Consider the following 19,899-nt stretch of genomic DNA (forward strand, 5'->3'; position numbering starts at 1 on the left):
ACAGCTGTGGTTACTAAGGCAACACGTCTCCCTTCATTCTGGGCTCTGCTTCCACGTTGAACCCGCCCCGGTGAATAGTGCCACACTACTAATAAAACTCCTAGGACTTGATATTCAACTGGATTACACTTATTTTAAGACCGATAAATGTCTCACAAATTAGAAGTGTCAACTGACATTTGCTAAACAAGTAAATTAATTCTGTAAAACATAATAAAAATAAGGTAAAAATTATGCAGTTTCTCATATTCTAACAGAAAATGTGTTAGTTGCTGCTGTCAGTTGTGCAATTTATTGTTGAATCAATTGGGTAAGAACTCTGGAAAGCATGTGTTTAACTGCCTTTCTTAATGCATTTGGTCCTCAGTGCTTGAGTCATGGACTTTGCATTGTAGAGCTCAGCATTTAATAATAATAATTACGGGGTTTGGTTGTTTCTCTGTACTTGACCTGACTCCTTATTCAAAGCTTTTTATTTTTTTTACACAATGTGGCTAATTGTTCTTTCACATCCAAACTGAAAGCTTTTCTGAGGTCTTCTGTAGACTTTTTATTTTGCCTCCTTTTCCCTCTTATTGCCTCTGTAATCTTTTTCACTCAGAATGGTCAAGACTGTAATCCAGTGATAAATGAGCTGGTGAAAAAGACACACCAACCACAAAACAAAGATCACTTTCACTTTCAGGCTTATTTGTGAACACCTGTAGTGCTGATTCACTTCCCACGGAAAAAGAACCCAAGAGCAGCGTGTATCTCACTGAACGTTCAAGCTTCTTTGCATGAAGTTGATTAGTGTTAAACCTCAGCGGAGCATCTGACTTGCAATTCTGCCAACAGTAATGTTAGCGAAAATGAAACTACAACATGGTTTAACAATTTTGGCCAAATTGCTTTAACATTTTTTTCTTCTGTAACACTTTTTAGGCCTGAGAAGACAAAGCTCCAGATTATTCCTGGCCAGTTAAACATCAACATTGAATGTGTACCCCCTGATTTTCCAAGTAGGTCACATTTCAGGCTTCTCCGTTTGTGTTTTATCTCTGTATGGAAACTATGGTCCATCTTATTGAATCTGGAATTAGGTGTTGAATAAATTTCTATTTCCTCCCTCAGACTCTGTGACAACGTCCTACATCCCTCTCAAGCCCTTTGAGCCAGAGTGTGAGACAGTCTCTGTGGAAATTGAAGAATTTGTTCCCGAAGAAGCAAAATACAATTATCCGTACACAATTTACAAAAATCATCTTTACATTTACCCCCTGCAACTGAAATACGACAATCAAAAAACATTTGCTAAGGTATGTCACTTTTGAGGAGCGAAGAGATTCAAAGGGGAGTGAAATCTTGATATCTTATTAAATCAGTTTATTTTGTGTGCAAACTAGTTAGCTTTAATAACTGAATGGAAGTTAAATTGAGAGCTGTACTATTTCATACACATCATATGGTACAGTACGTTGTCTGTAAAGTTGGAAAACAAAACAACAAAAGGCTGATCAACAGAGAATATTGTTTACTGGGGAATGCCTAAATAATGCAGGAATGGTGTTTTCAGAAGTCAGTGAATAATCATAAGGATAGAGTAAGGATGCATTAAGGTCCTTTTGCAGAATTAAACATTTTGCATGAAGTTTGATTCTCTAATGGGGAGGCTAATCTTTTTTTTGGAACATGCTATTACTTTTTTTTCAAAAAGTTTCTATGCTATTACATTTTACCATAAAAGGTTACTCACTGAGTCCCAGTACCCAGTCATATTGTTGAAGCAGATACACTGGCTTCTTTTAAGAAAATAGCTGGATGAGAGCTTCCAATCAATTAGCTACTACTAAACAAAATGTGTGGGCCCATCAGTCTCCTCAATTTTGTAATGTTTCTTATAGTCTTAATAATAGTAAGCAGGCACCTTGCATGTGTGTGGCACTCTTCATGTAGTAGGATCTAGATATACTGTAGATGGCCCTTGAGTCACCATTAGTGCAGTTGAGTTCCTGTGAATGGTATGACAGCCATTTTGTTCCAGCCCCTCACTACAAGTTTAGTAGTGAGAAAAGTACCTCACTGCTTCAAATAAGGCATACATACATAGTAGATATGGTTGGCTAAATTAGGTTATTAAGGGCTCAGAAAGACAGAGTAGAAAGAAACTTTCTGAGCCTGACTTAAAGGTCTGATGTCTCATATTCTATGTTGGTGTGAAATACATGATTTATAGCTCTCTGTTTCCAATCTAGTGGTGACTTGGTTGCCTTAGACTGAGAACCAAGTACTTGGGTGTTTCCTTTTCACCCATTCATTTCAAAAGATGTTGATGATACATGTAATCAAGGTACCCCTTCAAACATTCAGATTGGGTATTTGACATGCAGTGTTGTTGCAGCATGCTTAATCACGTTGCCTGTTTTTCCATTTATATTATGATTTTTCCCTTTACTTGTTCAGGCTTTGTTCTTGTCTGCAACTCATATTTTATCATGTATCGCTTCTTGTTAAATATCTTTTGATAATTTATCTGTTTTTTACTTTAACAACTGGCGGTCATTTCACAAGCTTTCTGCTTTTGAAATACAAGTATGTGTCTGAAAATCTTCTCTGCTTCATATTTGGGATTGTTTCCTAGGCAAGGAACATAGCCGTGTGTGTGGAGTTCAGAGACTCAGATGAAGAGGCAGCTGGGGCTTTGAAGGTGAGTGCAGGTATATAAAATGTGTAAAAATTGCATTTGAAAACTGCATTAAGTACACAAAACCGAGCCAGTGAACCCTTTCAGAATAAACACCAAAACACAAACATAATATCACAGATGTCTGAAGGGACGAACCGTGGAATGGCAGGAGAGCGATTAAAGACCCTATGCGTAGCAGCGAGACGGGGGTTAGCCCGGGCTCAGCTGTTCAGAAAATGCCGTATAGAAACTTATGCCCTCAGGCCATGGACAGCAGCGACCTGGTGCTAGGCAGGTCTCAGGACATATGAACGTCAATGCTGAGCAAGGAGCAGAGCAGAAACAGGAAGTAAATAGGCTAGACAACGGACACACCAGAAAGACTAGGAACAGGACAGAAGTAGAACGCCCTCTAAAGCCCTCTAAAGCCCTCTGCTTTTAAATCTTAGAACAAGCACTTCAAAGGGTTGTGGGAGTGTGGAACTTACTACCCAGCCTTGTTGTTTAGGAAACAGTTCCTTGGATCAATTAGGTAGTAACAACCAAATGAACTGTATGGGCCTCATATCATTTGTATTCCTTTTTACATAATCGGTTTAACAGAATGCCTTTAGTTGATGAAACAGGGAACACAATCTCAGGAGCAGACCAGTATCACTTATCAATAGAGCTTTAAGCTCTGCATTTGTCTGGCATCTGAAATGGAATTGAAAAAATAAAGAAATACAGGGATATCTTAATGACTTTTGGAGTAGATTTAAGGCAGCAGGACTAATTAAAAGCACCCCTGTGTAAAATGTACAACAAGAACTTCTGTGAGTTATTGTATTATTTGCATTTGGCAGTCAACTGTAAAGAACACCCTTAGACAAAACAATGGATCACACAGTCACTAATTTCTGCTGGGCATTTGAGTTTATGCAATATAACTGAACACCAGCTTCACATCCGCTGATGGCCTTTGCAGAAGTTCATTCCTGTGGTTTGAGGCTGTCAGTGCTGTCCAGGGTGACATGTTTAACAACAAAGGTATTATTTGTTAAATGGGACTCTGCTTATGAATCTTCATCACATGCCTTCAATGCACTCAAGATCCAGCTGACAGAAGAGCACATTGCTGATTTTATTTAGAGTTTATTAGTGTCATCATTAGATTTTTTAAACGCCTTCTTTCTGTTTTGCAGAATTACAGCATGATTCTTTAATAAAATACTAGTAGTTGGAAGCGACCTGTTCTCCCACAGACGTCAGATAATGTTTTGAAAGTTTCACTGTGCCAGGCCCAAATTCAATTGTGGTTTTTAAACAGTGATTTACTGCCTCTCCTTGTCCTGTTATTTGTGCTGACTTTGTCCTGCTAACATCTCTATAACTATAAAGGTCACTGGTGTAGAATTATGCACCCAGTAATATGCAATGCACTACTGATACACTTCCCTAAATCATTAACTCTCATTCATCTTTCAGAGGTTTTTCAATTGGTGAAGATAAATGTCACAGTATATGCCTACTGTATCAAATAATTGAGTTTGTAGCCATTCTTACATTTTCCTGTAATTTGATTTAGAACAGGATTTGTCCAATAATCGTTCTTCAGCATTGGATTAGTATTGTTAGTGAGGTTTCTGAGCAGTGTCTCGTACAGTATATACAATATCATATAAGATGTATAACGTGACATGGAACAATAAGCAATGTAATTCTCCTGAAATACCAACTTATTCTAATGGTTTGAAAAAGTGTAGTATGGACCATCACCCTAGCATTGTAGATAATGACGTTGTAGAGTAGATAATGACAGGGGTGATGCAAGTGTTTTGGCTACAGCTTTAGTACTTACATGAGGATTGTAATAGGCCTCATTCCTAGTGACCAAGTTGTAATAAAGATCCTAGTAATTTAGGCCTGAACCCAGAGACACTGCAGTTTGAATTGCAACAAAATTACACAGTTGGGCTAGTCATATAAAAGGAATAAATGGAATATTATATAAAAAATGCAGTTTCGTTTCTGTGAAGGAACCAACTCATTGTGGAGATTTAAAATGTGATGACAGTGGGAGCACATTAGCTTGTCACATTGCTTTCTAGCGGTACCTAGTACTGTAATTTATTCAGGACATTTCACTTGACTGATACCATAATAATAATTATAATGATTGCTTACATTTAAATAGCGCTTTTCTGGACACTCCGCTCAAAGCGCTTTACAGGTAATGGGGACTCCCCTCCACCACCACCAATGTGCAGCATCCACCTGGATGATGCGACGGCAGCCATAGTGCACCAGAACACTCACCACACATCAACGATCAGTGGGGAGGAGAGCAGAGTAATTAAGCCAATTTATAGAGGGGGATTGTTAGGAGGCCATAATTGATAAAGGCAGATGGGAAATGTGGCCAGGACGCCGGGGTACACCCCTACTCTTTTCGAGAAACACCCTGGGATTTTTAATGACCGCAGAGAGTCAGGACCTCGGTTTTACGTCTCATCCGAAGGACGGCGCCTGTTTACAGTATAGTGTCCCCTTCAAATGAAAGCCTATTGCTGATCTGAGGAAGAGCCGTGTGAAAACGGATGGATAGTGATCAAATGTTAAAAGAAAATGGTTTTCCAAAGCAGTAGGTTCAGGGAAGATTTTAGTAGCTGATAAAATAGCATTAGAAACAATCTGTATCATGTTTCTAAAGCTATTTTATCAACTACTAAAATATTCCATTACTTAAGAAGTAGAAAATGATTTCCTAATTCCTAATATGAGTTAATTATGTAACATCAGTGATGTTTGAGGAACGTCTTAGCTACACTGAATTCTACCATAACACAAGACTATCAAAGCTGTTTTATGTTGCAGTGTATCTACGACAAACCTGGTGGCCCTCTGTTTACAACCAGTGCCTTTGCAGCTGTGTTGCATCATAACCAGAACCCAGAGTTCTACGATGAGGTAAGCAGTACAGAAAAAATACAAATGAGGCTTTTCTTTTCCTCTGTTACCATCCCTATATATATTTATTTCATTCTGATGTATGTTCTAGGGTTTGTATCAATGTGAATCACAGGATCACTTTTTTTTTTACCCAACCCTAGCCCTAACCTTGTGTTCGGTGGGGATGGGGCAGGAGGCATTGCAGGCTGACAAGAAAAACAGACTGTACCAAAAGCTGCTGTTGTATTTTTTTGTAGGCAAACATTTAATAGGTAATATATTTTAAACCACAGAATGCATCAGTGCATTTGAAAGTGAATGGCATGCTAACACCCCTCCACAATCCCCAGAGCTGTGACTAATGCCTTACACCTCTGGGGGTAAGCACAGAGGCCTTTCTGCTTCTTCATCCATATACAGTACCTTGGCAGTCATTTCTCAGTTGGGTTAAAGCCATACATACCAATCAATGCTGTAAGGTTATCACACTCACAAAATTGAGGTTTGTATCTTCTGACTAATTGCTTTCTCTGGCCTGCCCCCTGGTGTTCAAACCTCACAAGTCCTCAATGTTTCTTTCCAGATTAAAATTGAGCTGCCCATCCACCTCCATGAGAAGCACCACGTGCTCTTCACCTTCTACCATATCAGCTGTGAATACAACTCTAAGACCTCTACCAAGAAGCGGGATGGGGTTGAGTCACTGGGTAAGGGCTTGCCTCTGGTTGTGGTGACTCCTGGCCCTGAGCGCATTAATCACTGTATGGGGATCTGCAGTATCCCTGCACTTGAGTTTAGCAATGGTTAAAAACTATTCAAAGTGCCACTACATACTATAGGTATACTGCACTCCTAGGTATTAAATCCAAGTATTTGATCCCCATCCAAGCATTTTTTTTGGTATATGAAAATAATTTGAGGTTTCGAATTCAAGATGAGGAGTAAATGATTTTTTTTCATCAAAGGTGATAGGCGGTGTTTCAGGGATGTGTAGAAGACTATAACAGTTGATTTTCCAGCACAGTGTTTTACTCATTTGACTCACTTGCATACTTGCCAGAAATCACTTCGGAGAGTGTGTCTGTGCTTCGACTGTAATAATAATTGCTTACACTTATATAGCGCTTTTTCTGGACACTCGACTCAAAGCGCTTTACAGGTAATGGGGATCCCCTCCACCACCACCAATGTGCAGCATCCACCTGGGTGATGTGACAGCAGCCATAGTGCGTCAGAATGCTCACCACACATCAGCTATTAGTGGGGAGGAGAGCACACTAATGAAGCCAATTTATATATTATTAGGAGACCATGCTTGGTAAGGGCCAATGGGAAATTTGGCCAGGACTACAGTAGGGTTACACACCTACTTTTTTCGAGAAATGCCCCGGGATTTTTAATGACCACAGAGAGTCAAGACCTCGGTTTTACGTCTCATCCGAAGGACGGCGCCTGTTTACGGTATAGTGTCCGCGTCACTATATTGGGGCATTAGGACCCACATGGACCGCAGGGTGAGTGCCCCCTGCTGACCCCACTAACACCTCTGTAGGTGTCTCTGTCACTTTGCTGTTGCGTGTTTACACAGCTATGAATACGTCTTGTTTCTGCTGTTGTTTATACAGTATCTCTCCTGGGTTCTGCAAATGTGTGCTGAGATTGACTCTCTTGTCCTCCATTGGCAGTGGGTTACGCCTGGTGTCCACTCCTGAGAGATGGCAGAGCCGGCTCAGTAGAGCAGCAGTTGCCTGTCTCTGCTAACCTGCCTGCAGGCTACCTGTGTGACAAGAGTGGAGATTCAAGAAAGGTGTGTAAATAGTTCATCCCCCTGTCTTCCCATTCTCATTCTCAGGAGCCACTTTATCCTTAGAGAATCACAGGGAGACAGGGTTAGGATCAGGACAGAATGCCAGCCCATCCCTGGGAACTCACGCACTAATACAGACAGGGGGAGAGATTTAAAGATGCCCATCAGTCTAGCAATGTGTCTGCACAGTGGGAGGAAACTGGAGGAAACCAACATATGCACGGGAAGAACATGAGATCTCCACAAAGAAGATATCCCAGTCTGGAAACCAGCTCAGAAGCCATGAGCTGTGAGGCGTTTAACCCCCTTGCCCCTGTAGAGATCGCAAAATCACAGTGCAGTTCAGCAGGTTTGGTATAAATTTATTACAGATGTCCCTGGAGAGCTTAGTAGAGCAATACCAGCATTCACTGAACTCATTCACTGAACCTCGAAAAACATACATTTGAGGGTTTTTTGTACTGCTTGTGTCACCATATAAAGAAAGGAATGTATGTCAGCAAGAAAAACATCGCATACAGTATTCTCCAGGTAGGTAAATACAGTATCTGGAAAATCCCACAGATGGCTCATATTCTGCATGTGAGGGGAAAAAAAATCATTCTGACCTCATTCCAAACCAGAATTCCACTCAGTCACAAAGCCTCAAAAATACCTTATGAAATAAAATATTGTGAAAATTGCTGCATTAGGCTTTTGGCACACCAGGTAACTTCTAGATATTTTTTCAGAATTAAATTTAATTATAAGGAAGCCTTCTGTTCACATCAGCATTGTGAAAAGAAGGACATTTTCATCTTTTTGTTTGCATTCGGCAAAAAAGAAATCAGGGTGCTCTCTTTCAGGAGCAAAATGAAATTTAGAAGTAGCATATTTTTTTAACCAACCTGTTTTTCTGGGAAGTTTTCATAAGTTTGTAAGCAAGGGGGTAATGAAGTAAAATTCCTAGTAAATCAACAACTGGACTAAATAAATATTTGTAAGTTGTTAAAATAGAGAGCAGCATGGTGGTGCAGTGGTTAGTATTGGTGCCTCAGAGTACTGAGGCCCTTGGTTCAATTCCAGACCTGGGGAGCTACAGTATTTGTGTGGAGTTTGTATGTTCTCCCCATGTTCACTACTCCCAGAGTACAAAAACATACTGATAGGTTAGTTGGTTACTGGGACAACTAACTCTAAATGAGAGAGTTTGTGCCTTGTCTGCCCTGTGATGGACTGATGTCCCCTTCAGGGTGTGCCCATTGTGTGCAGAGATAGGCTCTAGCTTCCCTACAGCCCTGATTTGGAAAAAACTGTTAAAAAATGGATGGATGAATCATTAAAATGGTAAAAGAGAAGGAAGACTTCACTTTAATCTCTTGATGGTCACACAGTACCCACTTGTATGGAGTTCTGTTTAGAACTGTCTTTCCGTTACTTCTTTAAGCCTCCATTTCAGCATGTGCAATCCAGAAACCCACCTTAAAACAACAGGACAACTAGTCTGGGTATATTGGCTATTCCTGTAGTCAGGAGGTCAACAGCCCTTGTCATGTGTCCTGGGAAGCTTTGTGGTTTTCATGTTTTATCAAGTGAGATGTGGCTTAACTTAACCAGCTAAATTTGCTTCATTCTATATACATGCACATATTTTCCTGATCACTGCCCTCTTACATTTTAGAGGTAACTTTTCCCTTTAATCATGAAGGACATGCGGCTCTCCGGGATTAGAGCTTTTCTGACAACAAATGCTTCTGTAAATCAATCAGTAAAACAGGTTGCCTCAGAATGCAGTTTGGGTGTGGATTAAAAACTCTTTAAGCTCCCCTTAGAGGATCTGAGCAATCCAAGGTTCAGTACAGAGCAGTATTCTGAGCTAAGGGCAGCTGTGGTTTGACTGAACTCTCTGCGCCATCAGTGTTACTGGATTAAACTTTCTTCTTTTTCTTTAATCAGACATCACCGGACATTAGATGGGTTGATAATGCCAAACCACTGTTTAAAGTAAGAACCAATGTGGTTTCCACCATCTATACTCAGGTATGTACCTACTTTGTTGCTCTTATCAAATGTTTCCTTGCTTTTAAGTATTATTCCCAGCTCTGTACATCTGTCTTCAATACTTTCACATTTGGGGTTTCTCTTTCAAAGAAACCTTTTGTTTTATGCACATGTTGGATAGAAGGAACAACCAAAAGAGTATTGCTCTGACTTCAGATAGTCTTTTTTGTTGTTTAAAAATTCAATTTTTGAATTTTGCCAGTTTGGAATATGGAGAGACAAAGGACTGCGTATATACAGTATTTGTTATATTTAGAATTCTAATCCAGTATTTTACTGTTTATTTTCACATAGGCCAGACGTGATGAAAATTGAGTTACGTCTTTAATCTTTTGCTACCAAAACAAAATAGACATGAACAGAAAAATCAAAAGTGGACTGCACTCATGAGCATGTTACAAATGTCACCTGAGACTACTGTTTAATTTTTTTTTATTGAATTGGAAAATCAAAAAAGAACTGAGAGGTGTTTATTGCTAACAGTGTAACTTGGGATTTATTTCTAAAGTGTTTTTTTTTTGTCTGCAGGACACTCACTTGCATAAGTTTTTCCAGCACTGCCAGATGCTCCAGTCAGGGCCACAGGAGAGCCCAGCTGAACTTGTGAAGTATTTAAAGGTAATGCCACAGCTTTAGGACAACGTTGAAGCCCTTGAGCTACTGTACACTGCATGCTTCAGTGCTGAAAATGATCTCTTTCTTTAGCATTCTTGTTTACTAACTCACAGGTCAGTGCAGTGGTCAGGGCTCTGGACTCATAACAGGAAGGTAGTGGGTTCAGATCCCAGCTGGGGCAGTGCTGTTGAGCCTTGAGCAAAGCATGTCTGTATGAAATTCATCTGTATGAATTAATGCAAATGGATATCACTTTGCTAAAGTAAAAAGTCAGTCAGTTATAGAGGGCGGGATGGTGTTGCTGTGGCTAGCAATGCTGCTTCTCAGTGCTGGGACCATGGGTGAAATTCTAGACAAGGGAGGCTGTCAGTGTGGAGTTTGTATCGTATGTTCTCCGCATGGTTTTCCTCTGAATGCCCAAGTTTCCTCCCTCAGTCCAAAGACATGCTGGTAGGTTAATTGGCTTGTGGGAATAATGGTGTGGTGTGAATGTGTCTGAAAGTGATGGACTGGCATCCTGTCCAGGATGTATCCTGCCTTGCACCTGATGCTTGCTGACTTAAAATCATAGCAATTGTTCAGTGAAGATGAGGTTGTGAGCTATGAATGTTATATGTACAGAGAGATGTATAAATGTATATAAATGTTATGAATATATGATTACCATTTCCACAGTGCCTTCATGCCATGGAGACTCAGGTCATCATCAAGTTCCTCCCCACAGTTCTCATCCAGCTGTTCCAGGTCCTCACCATGGTGACAAAGGACCACCAGGAAATAGCTGTTAATTCTACCAGGTTGGTCAATAGCAGATATTCTGGAAGTCAGAATGCCCACCAACTGCTTCAAGAACTTCAAGAATGTACTTTTTATAACAAAACATGGTACAGTACATGTTTTGGAAATGGGGCATGGTTTAGGTGTTCTTCCAGTCTTTCCAAGGATGATAGTTCCTCACGTTTCTGTAGCAAATAACAGTTCCCAGAAGGCAATGGGTCTGTTAATGTTGCCAGCATGACCCGTTTTCTGTTTAGTTGAGTGTGCTGTTAAGTGGGAAGATCACAATATCTGCTTTTAGACAGATGTACCCTGAAAAAGAGCCAAGAGGAAAGCAGAAACCAAAAAATCAAGTTTTTGAGTTTTAGATACACTTTCAGTTTCCATCTAAGACTGAAAAACAACTGACGTGAATTCAGTTATTAAGTCGTTAAAGTCTGAGAAGGAATGAAAACTATAATCAAATGTTTCCCATCAATTGGAGTCATCTGCCTCTGGTGTAATACCAGGTCATTGAAATTTGGTAGAGAATTTAATAAATAGATTTCATATACCCTGGAGTATGGAATACTTTTTTGCATCATTCATATTGCTTATAAATGTATATTTACAGGGTCATCATTCACATTGTTTCAAAATGCCATGAGGAAGGCTTGGACCATTACTTACGCTCTTTTCTCAAGGTAAGCACTGCTGGATGTGTTTTCTTTATGATGAATTAAGTTGTTTTTTTTTTCCAAGTCTAGGAAATTTTGATTTTCATTTTATTTTGAAATGGGATGAGCTGAAAAACATTCAAATTTAGTGACAGAAGATATGAGTTTCTTTGGAGTTCAATTTGCTAGTGAAAAATCCCTAGTTAATAGATGGATTCCAGACTGTTTGTTCTTTGTTTCTTTGTTTTCAGATGAAAATAAAAATACGTACCAGTGTTAAGGTGCTCTACAAACATTCATAAGAATTAGACTTAGAGTTATAAGAAGACGAATAAGTCCCCTAATTCAATAGACATAAAGTGCTTCTGTGTACTTTTTCACATTCTGAGTTCATTTTCTGGTGTACAAATAGAAAAATACAGTACATTTCTCATGAGAAATGTCATGTTTCCAGCACAGCCAAGCTGAAATTGTCTAACCCTTTCTCCTATATGCCATTAGAATTTTGACATACAACCCCCTCCTTTTCAATAGCTTTCAGAAATCATGAAGCTTTGAATTCATAATTTTTGGTGGAATCTGATGAGGGTGATAATATAAAACATAATCTGTGTCCTTATATCTATACATTGGGCCATTTTTTAAGCTGAAATACCCAAAATCATAAAGTGCTAAAAGCATGGTACAGTATGCTGTTGTCCATGATGTTCATGATAGCTTACAGTTCTTTCACAAAGCTTGAGAGAATACAGTAGACCACCATTTAAAGCAACTCTTTGATAGACCAAAAACGGTTTGCATTAGAGCACAAGGAAGGTTACAAATAACAAGTAACAGGGGGGGATTTGGTCCATCTAGCTCATTTGGTAGTTAATAGTTTGTTGATCCAATTATCTCATCCAGCTGTTTCTTTTGCCAAAATATTGGCTTCAACAACATGGCTGCCTAGCATGTTTCAGACTCCAACAACCCTAAGGTTACAGGCGATACATTTCTCAATACTGTTCTCTGAAATATTTCCTAACCAAATGTTTTGCATCCTGGTAATAGCAACATAGATTGGTTCTAGAATAAAGAGTGAATGCCTACGCCTTATGAACAGCCAAACTACAATTTAATCTGACTATTGTGCAGTATCTCTTTAATCTTAAATTAAAAATGAGTCTAGCTTAACTGGAATAAACCAGGTGAAAAAGGAAGCAAGCGGATATGTTTATTGTCTTGTGTTATACCCTTGGGCATATCATACCCTGTCTCAGAGCAGTTTGCATATTTGGCTCAACAACTTCAAAATGCAAAGAATCACACCTCGCGTCAAACACTTGTAGACTTTAAGAGTTTCTGAAACCACATAAAGCCTTTTCCTAGTACAGAAAACATTGTATCATATGTTGTTCCCCTCTATTGAATTGTAATTACTTTGTGCTAGTAAATGATAAAACAGTTTGTATTAGAATGTTACAGTAGGTTTATACAGTATATTTGTATTTGTATACTGTATACAGTACAGTTTTTCAACGGGTTGCCAGACCCAGAGAATATCACCAGTAGGAGCATCCACTGACTATGGAAAACTGTTTCTAAGTTCAAAAACCTCCTAGTGCAAATATTTCCCCTTCCTCAAGCATAAAAAGCTAGAGTGTTTTCAGATTTAAGATATGGTATATCATCTACTTATGTTTACTGAAATCCGTAGAAACTTATACGGTGTTGATTTGCTGCCATAGTATGTCTTTGTGACGAAAAAGCCATCATCTTCAAATCCGATGACAACACATGAAGTCCTGGCCACAGCAGTGACAGCCATTCTCAAGCAGTCTGCTGACTTCCTCACCATTAACAAGCTGCTGAAGGTAGAAGAAATGTACTCTCTTGTCTCCTGTCTTTGTGTCAGAAATATTTATCTGTTTTACAAATTTTAAATTTGACCTCAGTGCTAGCTGTGTAGAACATCAAAAACAAAATCTGAAGTGTTCCCATATATCTTTCTGTTACGTAGCATTTATGAAAGTGCCCTCTGCATTTTGTTCACCTTACGTTTGAGGACAAAAGCCCTAATTGTTTGATAATTGCAGTCAAAGAAAGTTAATGATTGTTATAAGACATAACTGAAACAAAATGGAGATAAGTGTGGGGGCTCATACTAATTTTGAGGTGATTGTGGGTGAACAATTAACATAAAATTATCACATTATGTAAATTGTAAATTGTTTTTCTGCAGGATGTAAACTATAGTCTTGTGTTGTTTTGGCAGGTAGCATACTTGTATCTGTGTATAGATTCTGTTGCAGTCTGTCAGCCTCCCTCCTGAAATAGAATAAAGAATAAAACCACTTTATCTTTTTACAATAGTTTAATCTGTGATACATTATGTCCAATTTTATTTGTGATATACATGGATTTCACTAGCATATATTTAATACCTGGACAGACATTATATATGAGGATCAGGAGAATTCGACAGTGTTAGAACTGGAAATTAATTGGACTCCAATGTAAAACAAGTATCAGACAGCTGTTGAGGTTATGACTCTGCTATTTTCTCATCCCCCAACAGGTGTCACTGCAACACAGATTATGGTTTTGTTGTCTAGTCATGTTACTGTATAAAACTATCTAATATGCATGTAATACTGTATATGCAAGTCAGGTTGTAATTTAATAGACATATAAGAAACCCTGAATTCTATTTATTAACTATTCATTTATTAACTCTAGTGTGATTTCTCAGCAAGTCAAACTTCCTATCTTCTTTCTTTCAGTATTCCTGGTTTTTCTTTGAGACCATGACAAAGTCAATGGCACAGTATTTACTGGAAGGAAATAAAATCAAGGTAAGACTATCATGGGAAAACAATTAAAAGTTTTAAGGATTGTAATATTAAAAACTAAAAAAAATAATGTTTGCAATGTACGAGAAGAATCATTTATGACTGCACTGTTTTAACGTGTATAACCACACATTTAGAATTTATGTAGTCATACAATATTGACAAGACTAAAAGGTAAATAAGTAATTGAAGACTAGTTTTCCAGACATTATAGTACCATCTACAGTGTACTGTATGCGGTTTTTTCAGTTCACAGTGATTTGAAAACATTTTTTGGCTTATTTTACAGAACCTTTACTCGTATAACTGTAGATTTGGAAACACAGATAAACATCACTCTATTACTTACTGTATATTCCAATCCTCTATGAGGAAAACTCTGTAACTGCCGACTTTCCTGATACAAAGTTGACCATATCAAGTTTTAGTAAGGCCTCATTTTAATGATGAGTCATTTAGTTTAAAATGTAGGTTTAACAAGTGGACCTATTAATGACTCTCACGGGCAGTTATGATTTCACTTCCTCAACACTAGCTTGGGTACTGCCATGCCTTACTGCACTAGAAAAGGGAAAAAAATACTTAAAATGAGGATGGCACTATCATGTGGCATCATTAGATTGCTTTTTGTAAGGTCATCAGTGATTCTGAAAAGAAAGCATGATTTTAAAGACATCTGAAAGACACTTAACTTAAATATTGTCTTTCAGATGTCTTTAAAATAAGCAAATACCTACTCCTTGTTGGATGAAAGCTGTTATACTTCATTATAGTGACAATGTCTTTATCTATCACTACTCTCTCCAATGTACACAGATGCCTAGAGCACAGAGATTCCCAGACACCTATCATCAAGCCCTGCAGTCCTTGCTCCTGGCGATAATGCCACACATCACCATTCGCTACGCGGAGATTCCCGAGGAGGCCCGGAACGTCACTCTGGGCTTGGCCAACTTTATCAAGGTTGACAAGAAAGGGCTACAATGACAGGGGGCTTTAAAAAAGACCGATACAAAATCTGCCCTCGTCATTGCTTCTTAAGCACAGTTACACCTGAACAAAGAACAAAATGTAAATTGAAGAATGCCCTGTGGTAAAAATCCCAGCTAAGTGATAATACCATAAGTGTGCCTGACATTATACAAGTGATCAACCTTGAACTGTAAAATACTGTTGCCTATTGTCTCCGACACAAGCTCCTATCTTCCTTAATAATCTAAAAAGTATGAAAGGGAGGTTTTTTGGCCTATGTTCAAATGAGTCTATTATGTTCTACTCATACCTGTGTTTGGCTAATTTTATGTTATCATTTGCCCTCATGTGCCAGTGTGTTGAACATACAATCAATCAGGAAAAGGAATGCAAGCTAAACGGGTGTGGTATATTTATTGAACACCTGAATGTGGTGCACAGTTGAAGATATAGCTAAACAGCCAATTTAAATAAACCAGACATCACAGGGAGCAAGATACTGTACTTCTGTTTAGTCTTTATACAGTCTGAGCAGTTATATAGTTAATGTTTTTTTTTTTGCCATCAATAATTGAAATACAAATATTTACACATCAGGGTACCCTTTTGACTTATCTCTGCATGCTTTTGCAGAATTTTGGGAAGCGACTGATTTACAAGTCTTTAATCACATTTGTGGATACATGGTCTTGGCATCAGTCAATGGCAATGACTTAGACCTCCAACAATGATTGGAAGTCCACATGCTTTGCTAACAGAAAACATCTTCATTCAAAAGAATCAAGGGTTATATGTAACTTGGCTAATAGTAAAATACTTCACCAACTATCTTGTGCTCTATGCACTACGGAAATGTAACATAATTTAATAAATTTAGAACATATCAATATCTATCCTGTTTTTTTTTAAGTATTCTTGGCCCCCCCAAAGGGAGATTGAAATAGAATGCTATTCTTAGAAATAAATCTACAATAAGACTGGAATTAGCAGTCACAAGCAGTTTAATGTATTCACCTTTGGCCTTTAGTTACTCTATGAAGCTTTGTCATGGTCATTGCTTTTTCATTAAGTACTGTTCAAAAATGAGAATTTGAGTCAAACGTGGGAATTATGTAGGAGCAGTATTTCTTTAGATAGTTGCTTTATCTTCTGAGAATCTCTTTCTCATTCTGGGAAAGAGCGTCTTACAGTACGTGCGTTATCTCACAGGGGCACCTTGTGGTGCAACTGTGCAGCAGACTGATTAAACTTAATTTGCATGGATACACTTCATGCAGTACAACAAAAAGTTTGTTTCCTGGTTTGAAACAAATTTTAACCACAAAAAACAAATGTCCTCATCACAGTGGACGATGACAACATTCGAGGTGTCATGTTGACGCTGCTCTGCTTTAGTATTGTACTTAAGTATTTTGACAAAAATGACGATGTATGCTCGTTTTTATTTGCATGTATGGTAAATTACTGTACATGCCTCAATGTTGAAGGTATGCATTCCTATCGTGTATTGTTCATACCTCTTCTTTTTTTATTTTATGTATATCACAGGAGTGCTACTGTACTATACACATCTTTAGGTTTCCTGAAAAGTGCTCATTAGTACAACTGTAATATTATTGAAATCATAGTAGAATCAAGACCTATTATTTGTTTTTCTAGAGTGTATCACTGAAAAAACATGTGTCTAGAAGGTACAGGTCATGCAGGTCATGTCATGCTGTGGTGATACAGTAATTAATTTTATTTTGAATTTTTGCAGCGGTGTTTTACGCTCATGGACAGAGGATTCGCGTTCAGCCTTGTAAATGACTACATTTGTGGTTTTAGCCTTAAAGACCCCAAGGTACAAAGTCATTTTTTTTCATTGCTGACTGCATTTTTGTATAAAGCTTTTTATCTCTCAAAGTTCTATGCATATAGTAGGAGGGGACTCAGATTAGAGAGACCAGATTGGGCGAACCCTATGTAGAATTTTGCCAAGACACTGGGGTGAACACTCATACCTTTAAAGACAAGGACCTTGGTTTGCCATTTCATCCAAACAAACAGCACCTCCTGTAACACAGTGTAACCTTTCATTGTACTGACATTCATAATTTCAAAATTCTAATGATGGGAAATTGATGAAAAAGCGTTCTCGATTCAGCATTCTCTGATTGCTGGATTTTAAGGCTATAGTGGATGACAATTTAAGTACTTCCAGGAATTTTGCCACTGTACAAACATTTGCTCCTGTCTACTTCCAACTCCAAACAAGTAAATAAATCTGAAATCTATTACTCATTAGTATTTAGTTTTAGTCTATGGTTAGTTATAACTTATCTTTACTGTAATGTCCACTTCTGTCCTTTTGTTTGTATTTCATTGTTGGTTCTTAAAAAAGTGGAATTTGTCAGTGTCAGAGAATTTGCAATACTTGGATCGGGTCCCTTTGTAGTCTTCCCTGTCCTTTTAGTTCTTTTAGTCTGTCAGTTTAGGACTTTTCCTTTAAGCTGTGTAACATATCTAGTTGTTGGACTCTGGGCTGATTCTTTTGAATTTGAACCACACAATTTTAACATGACACCTTATGATTTAAATGATTGTTTTTAGAATTACTACTGATATTTTTCTTTATTGGTTCAACACATTGTCAGGAATTTACAATTTTCACAATTAAAAAATAACAGGTAGCTTCTTCAAGTTCAGTGTTTACCTCCTATCCTTCTTGCTTTTTACTGTGTAAATATAAAACTAAGAATTTAACTACATTAAATGTATTTTTTTTAATGTAATCACCTGGTCATACAGCTTGATAAACCATAAAATTTTGTTTTTCTGTAAATAGCATAGAATAATAATATACATGCTTAGTACTTAATGGTTAGTTTATATTTAAGGTTTTATTATATGGTATAGCACTCAGTAGCTCTTTGAACTTTGACTCTTTTTTAAATTGTCTCAGTGATACATTTATCTCATTAACTAATTTCAGTACTGTGGTCAAATTTGATGTAAACAAGCCAACAAATATAAAAGGATATTGTACTTAATACTTTGGCCTTAACTTGCCGGGCTGAGGAAATGACACAACCCTCTTACTTCAGAGGAATGAACTTGGGAAGCAGCTGCAAGGATGAAGGTGGGCTGGAGGGAGGGGGTATTTACAGTATGCTGCATGTAGGAGAACAGCAGTGCGAGATTAGAATTTAACCTTTTCTGGAACATCTGTTAAATAACATCAAGTAAAACTTGTTGTTAAAAGTTAATTATCTTCAAAATTCTATTGTGACATTTTACTGATTTTGTATCCTTACTGGGTTTTACTGATTGTGTATCCTTTCTCAGGTTCTTACAGAGTTCAAGTTTGATTTCCTAATGACCGTTTGCTATCATGAGCACTATATTCCTCTCAATCTGCCTATGACTTTCGGAAAAACCAAACTTCAGAGAGTGCAAGGTAAACTGAAAGACAGTCCACACTGTTTTTGATTACGTCTCTTAATTAACTTTCTTCTTAATTTGTCCCTTTATAATACTTTTAGAGTCTTGTCACTCATTCCATTAAAATTAATGTAATAACAGTTTTGATGTCTTTTTCTAAGCAATGTTGTCACTGCAAAGTGAAGTTGAAGTTTAACATTTTGTTGTATTGTTCTGTTACTAGTAAGTATTTTTTTTTCTTTTTTGTTGCTAATTAGATTTTATTTCATATGCGGTGGAACGTTTCAGTGCTGTAGGTAGGTAGTTTTACAGAATACAAATGCGAAGTAGTTCTAAACTAATACTTAGTTGCAAGCTTATGTTATTCTCATGATCGTGTCTTGCTGGCATTTAAAATTTGTTGCACATGCAAAATGTAAGCACGTTCTTATTTGCTAACATTTAAAACTTGTTTTATTTACTAAAAGATTGCATAGCATTGCTTTGTAGAGCAAAGTAACTTTGCAAGACGTTGGCTGGAAACGTACTCGGAGCTGGAGAATGATTTACAGTATAATACAGGAAGATCAAATCATAATAGAGTAGGACTGCAGCTATGGTTATAAAATTATATGATTTTAGATGAGTAATTGGGTAATAAATGATTCTAGGTTGGAATTGTGAAGATTTCTAAATGCACAAATGTCTTTCAAAGGAGAATGCAGTGACACATGCAGTATCACTACTGGGCCGTATCAATAGAATGGCCAATAGTATTATAGTTACTTTTGGCAAGAGCAGAAAGGCCGTCTCCTCACTCTACTGATGTCTCTTTCTGCCAATGTTCTGGATTGTAGTTCTGAAGATGAAGGCACTTGCTTATCTACAAATCTTCAAAATTGCAATGTAGAATATGTTATCAAACTGACAAGGACTAGTAGACTATTACAAAAGTTACAGTGGTGTAAAAGTTTGATTGTGCGCCCTGTTACAGACCTAAATCTGGAGTACAGCTTAACAGAAGAATACTGTAAGAACCATTTTCTTGTTGGGCTGCTGATGAGGGAGCTGGCCTTGGCCCTGCAGGACTGCTCTGATATACGGCACCTTGCTGTGTCTGTGCTGAAAAACCTCATGATAAAACACACGTTTGACGACAGATACACAGCATACAAGGTAAGTTAAAGGCTCACCAAATATTTC

The 19,899-nt window shown here is 37.9% G+C and overlaps 1 protein-coding gene across 5 annotated transcripts in view; it reads left to right on the plus strand.

Annotated features, from left to right (window-relative positions):
- dock11 (dedicator of cytokinesis 11) overlaps window positions 1-19,899 on the plus strand; it is a 141,834-nt gene that overhangs the window by 51,812 nt on the left and 70,123 nt on the right. For 3 of the 5 annotated variants that reach the window (XM_069193447.1, XM_069193450.1, XM_069193449.1), the window contains 17 exons: window positions 925-1,001; window positions 1,114-1,298; window positions 2,621-2,686; window positions 5,522-5,614; window positions 6,180-6,303; window positions 7,282-7,403; window positions 9,339-9,422; window positions 9,972-10,061; window positions 10,734-10,855; window positions 11,449-11,518; window positions 13,219-13,344; window positions 14,254-14,325; window positions 15,139-15,285; window positions 17,054-17,137; window positions 18,622-18,733; window positions 18,975-19,013; window positions 19,691-19,872. In XM_069193447.1, the coding sequence (XP_069049548.1) occupies window positions 925-1,001; window positions 1,114-1,298; window positions 2,621-2,686; window positions 5,522-5,614; window positions 6,180-6,303; window positions 7,282-7,403; window positions 9,339-9,422; window positions 9,972-10,061; window positions 10,734-10,855; window positions 11,449-11,518; window positions 13,219-13,344; window positions 14,254-14,325; window positions 15,139-15,285; window positions 17,054-17,137; window positions 18,622-18,733; window positions 18,975-19,013; window positions 19,691-19,872 (1,795 nt within the window). The remainder of the gene's footprint in view (window positions 1-924; window positions 1,002-1,113; window positions 1,299-2,620; window positions 2,687-5,521; window positions 5,615-6,179; window positions 6,304-7,281; window positions 7,404-9,338; window positions 9,423-9,971; window positions 10,062-10,733; window positions 10,856-11,448; window positions 11,519-13,218; window positions 13,345-14,253; window positions 14,326-15,138; window positions 15,286-17,053; window positions 17,138-18,621; window positions 18,734-18,974; window positions 19,014-19,690; window positions 19,873-19,899) is intronic. The other 2 variants (XM_069193448.1, XM_069193451.1) reach the window with 1 other exon arrangement.

This window comes from Lepisosteus oculatus, chromosome 8 (assembly GCF_040954835.1).
Source record: "Lepisosteus oculatus isolate fLepOcu1 chromosome 8, fLepOcu1.hap2, whole genome shotgun sequence".
Lineage (NCBI taxonomy): Eukaryota > Metazoa > Chordata > Actinopteri > Semionotiformes > Lepisosteidae > Lepisosteus > Lepisosteus oculatus.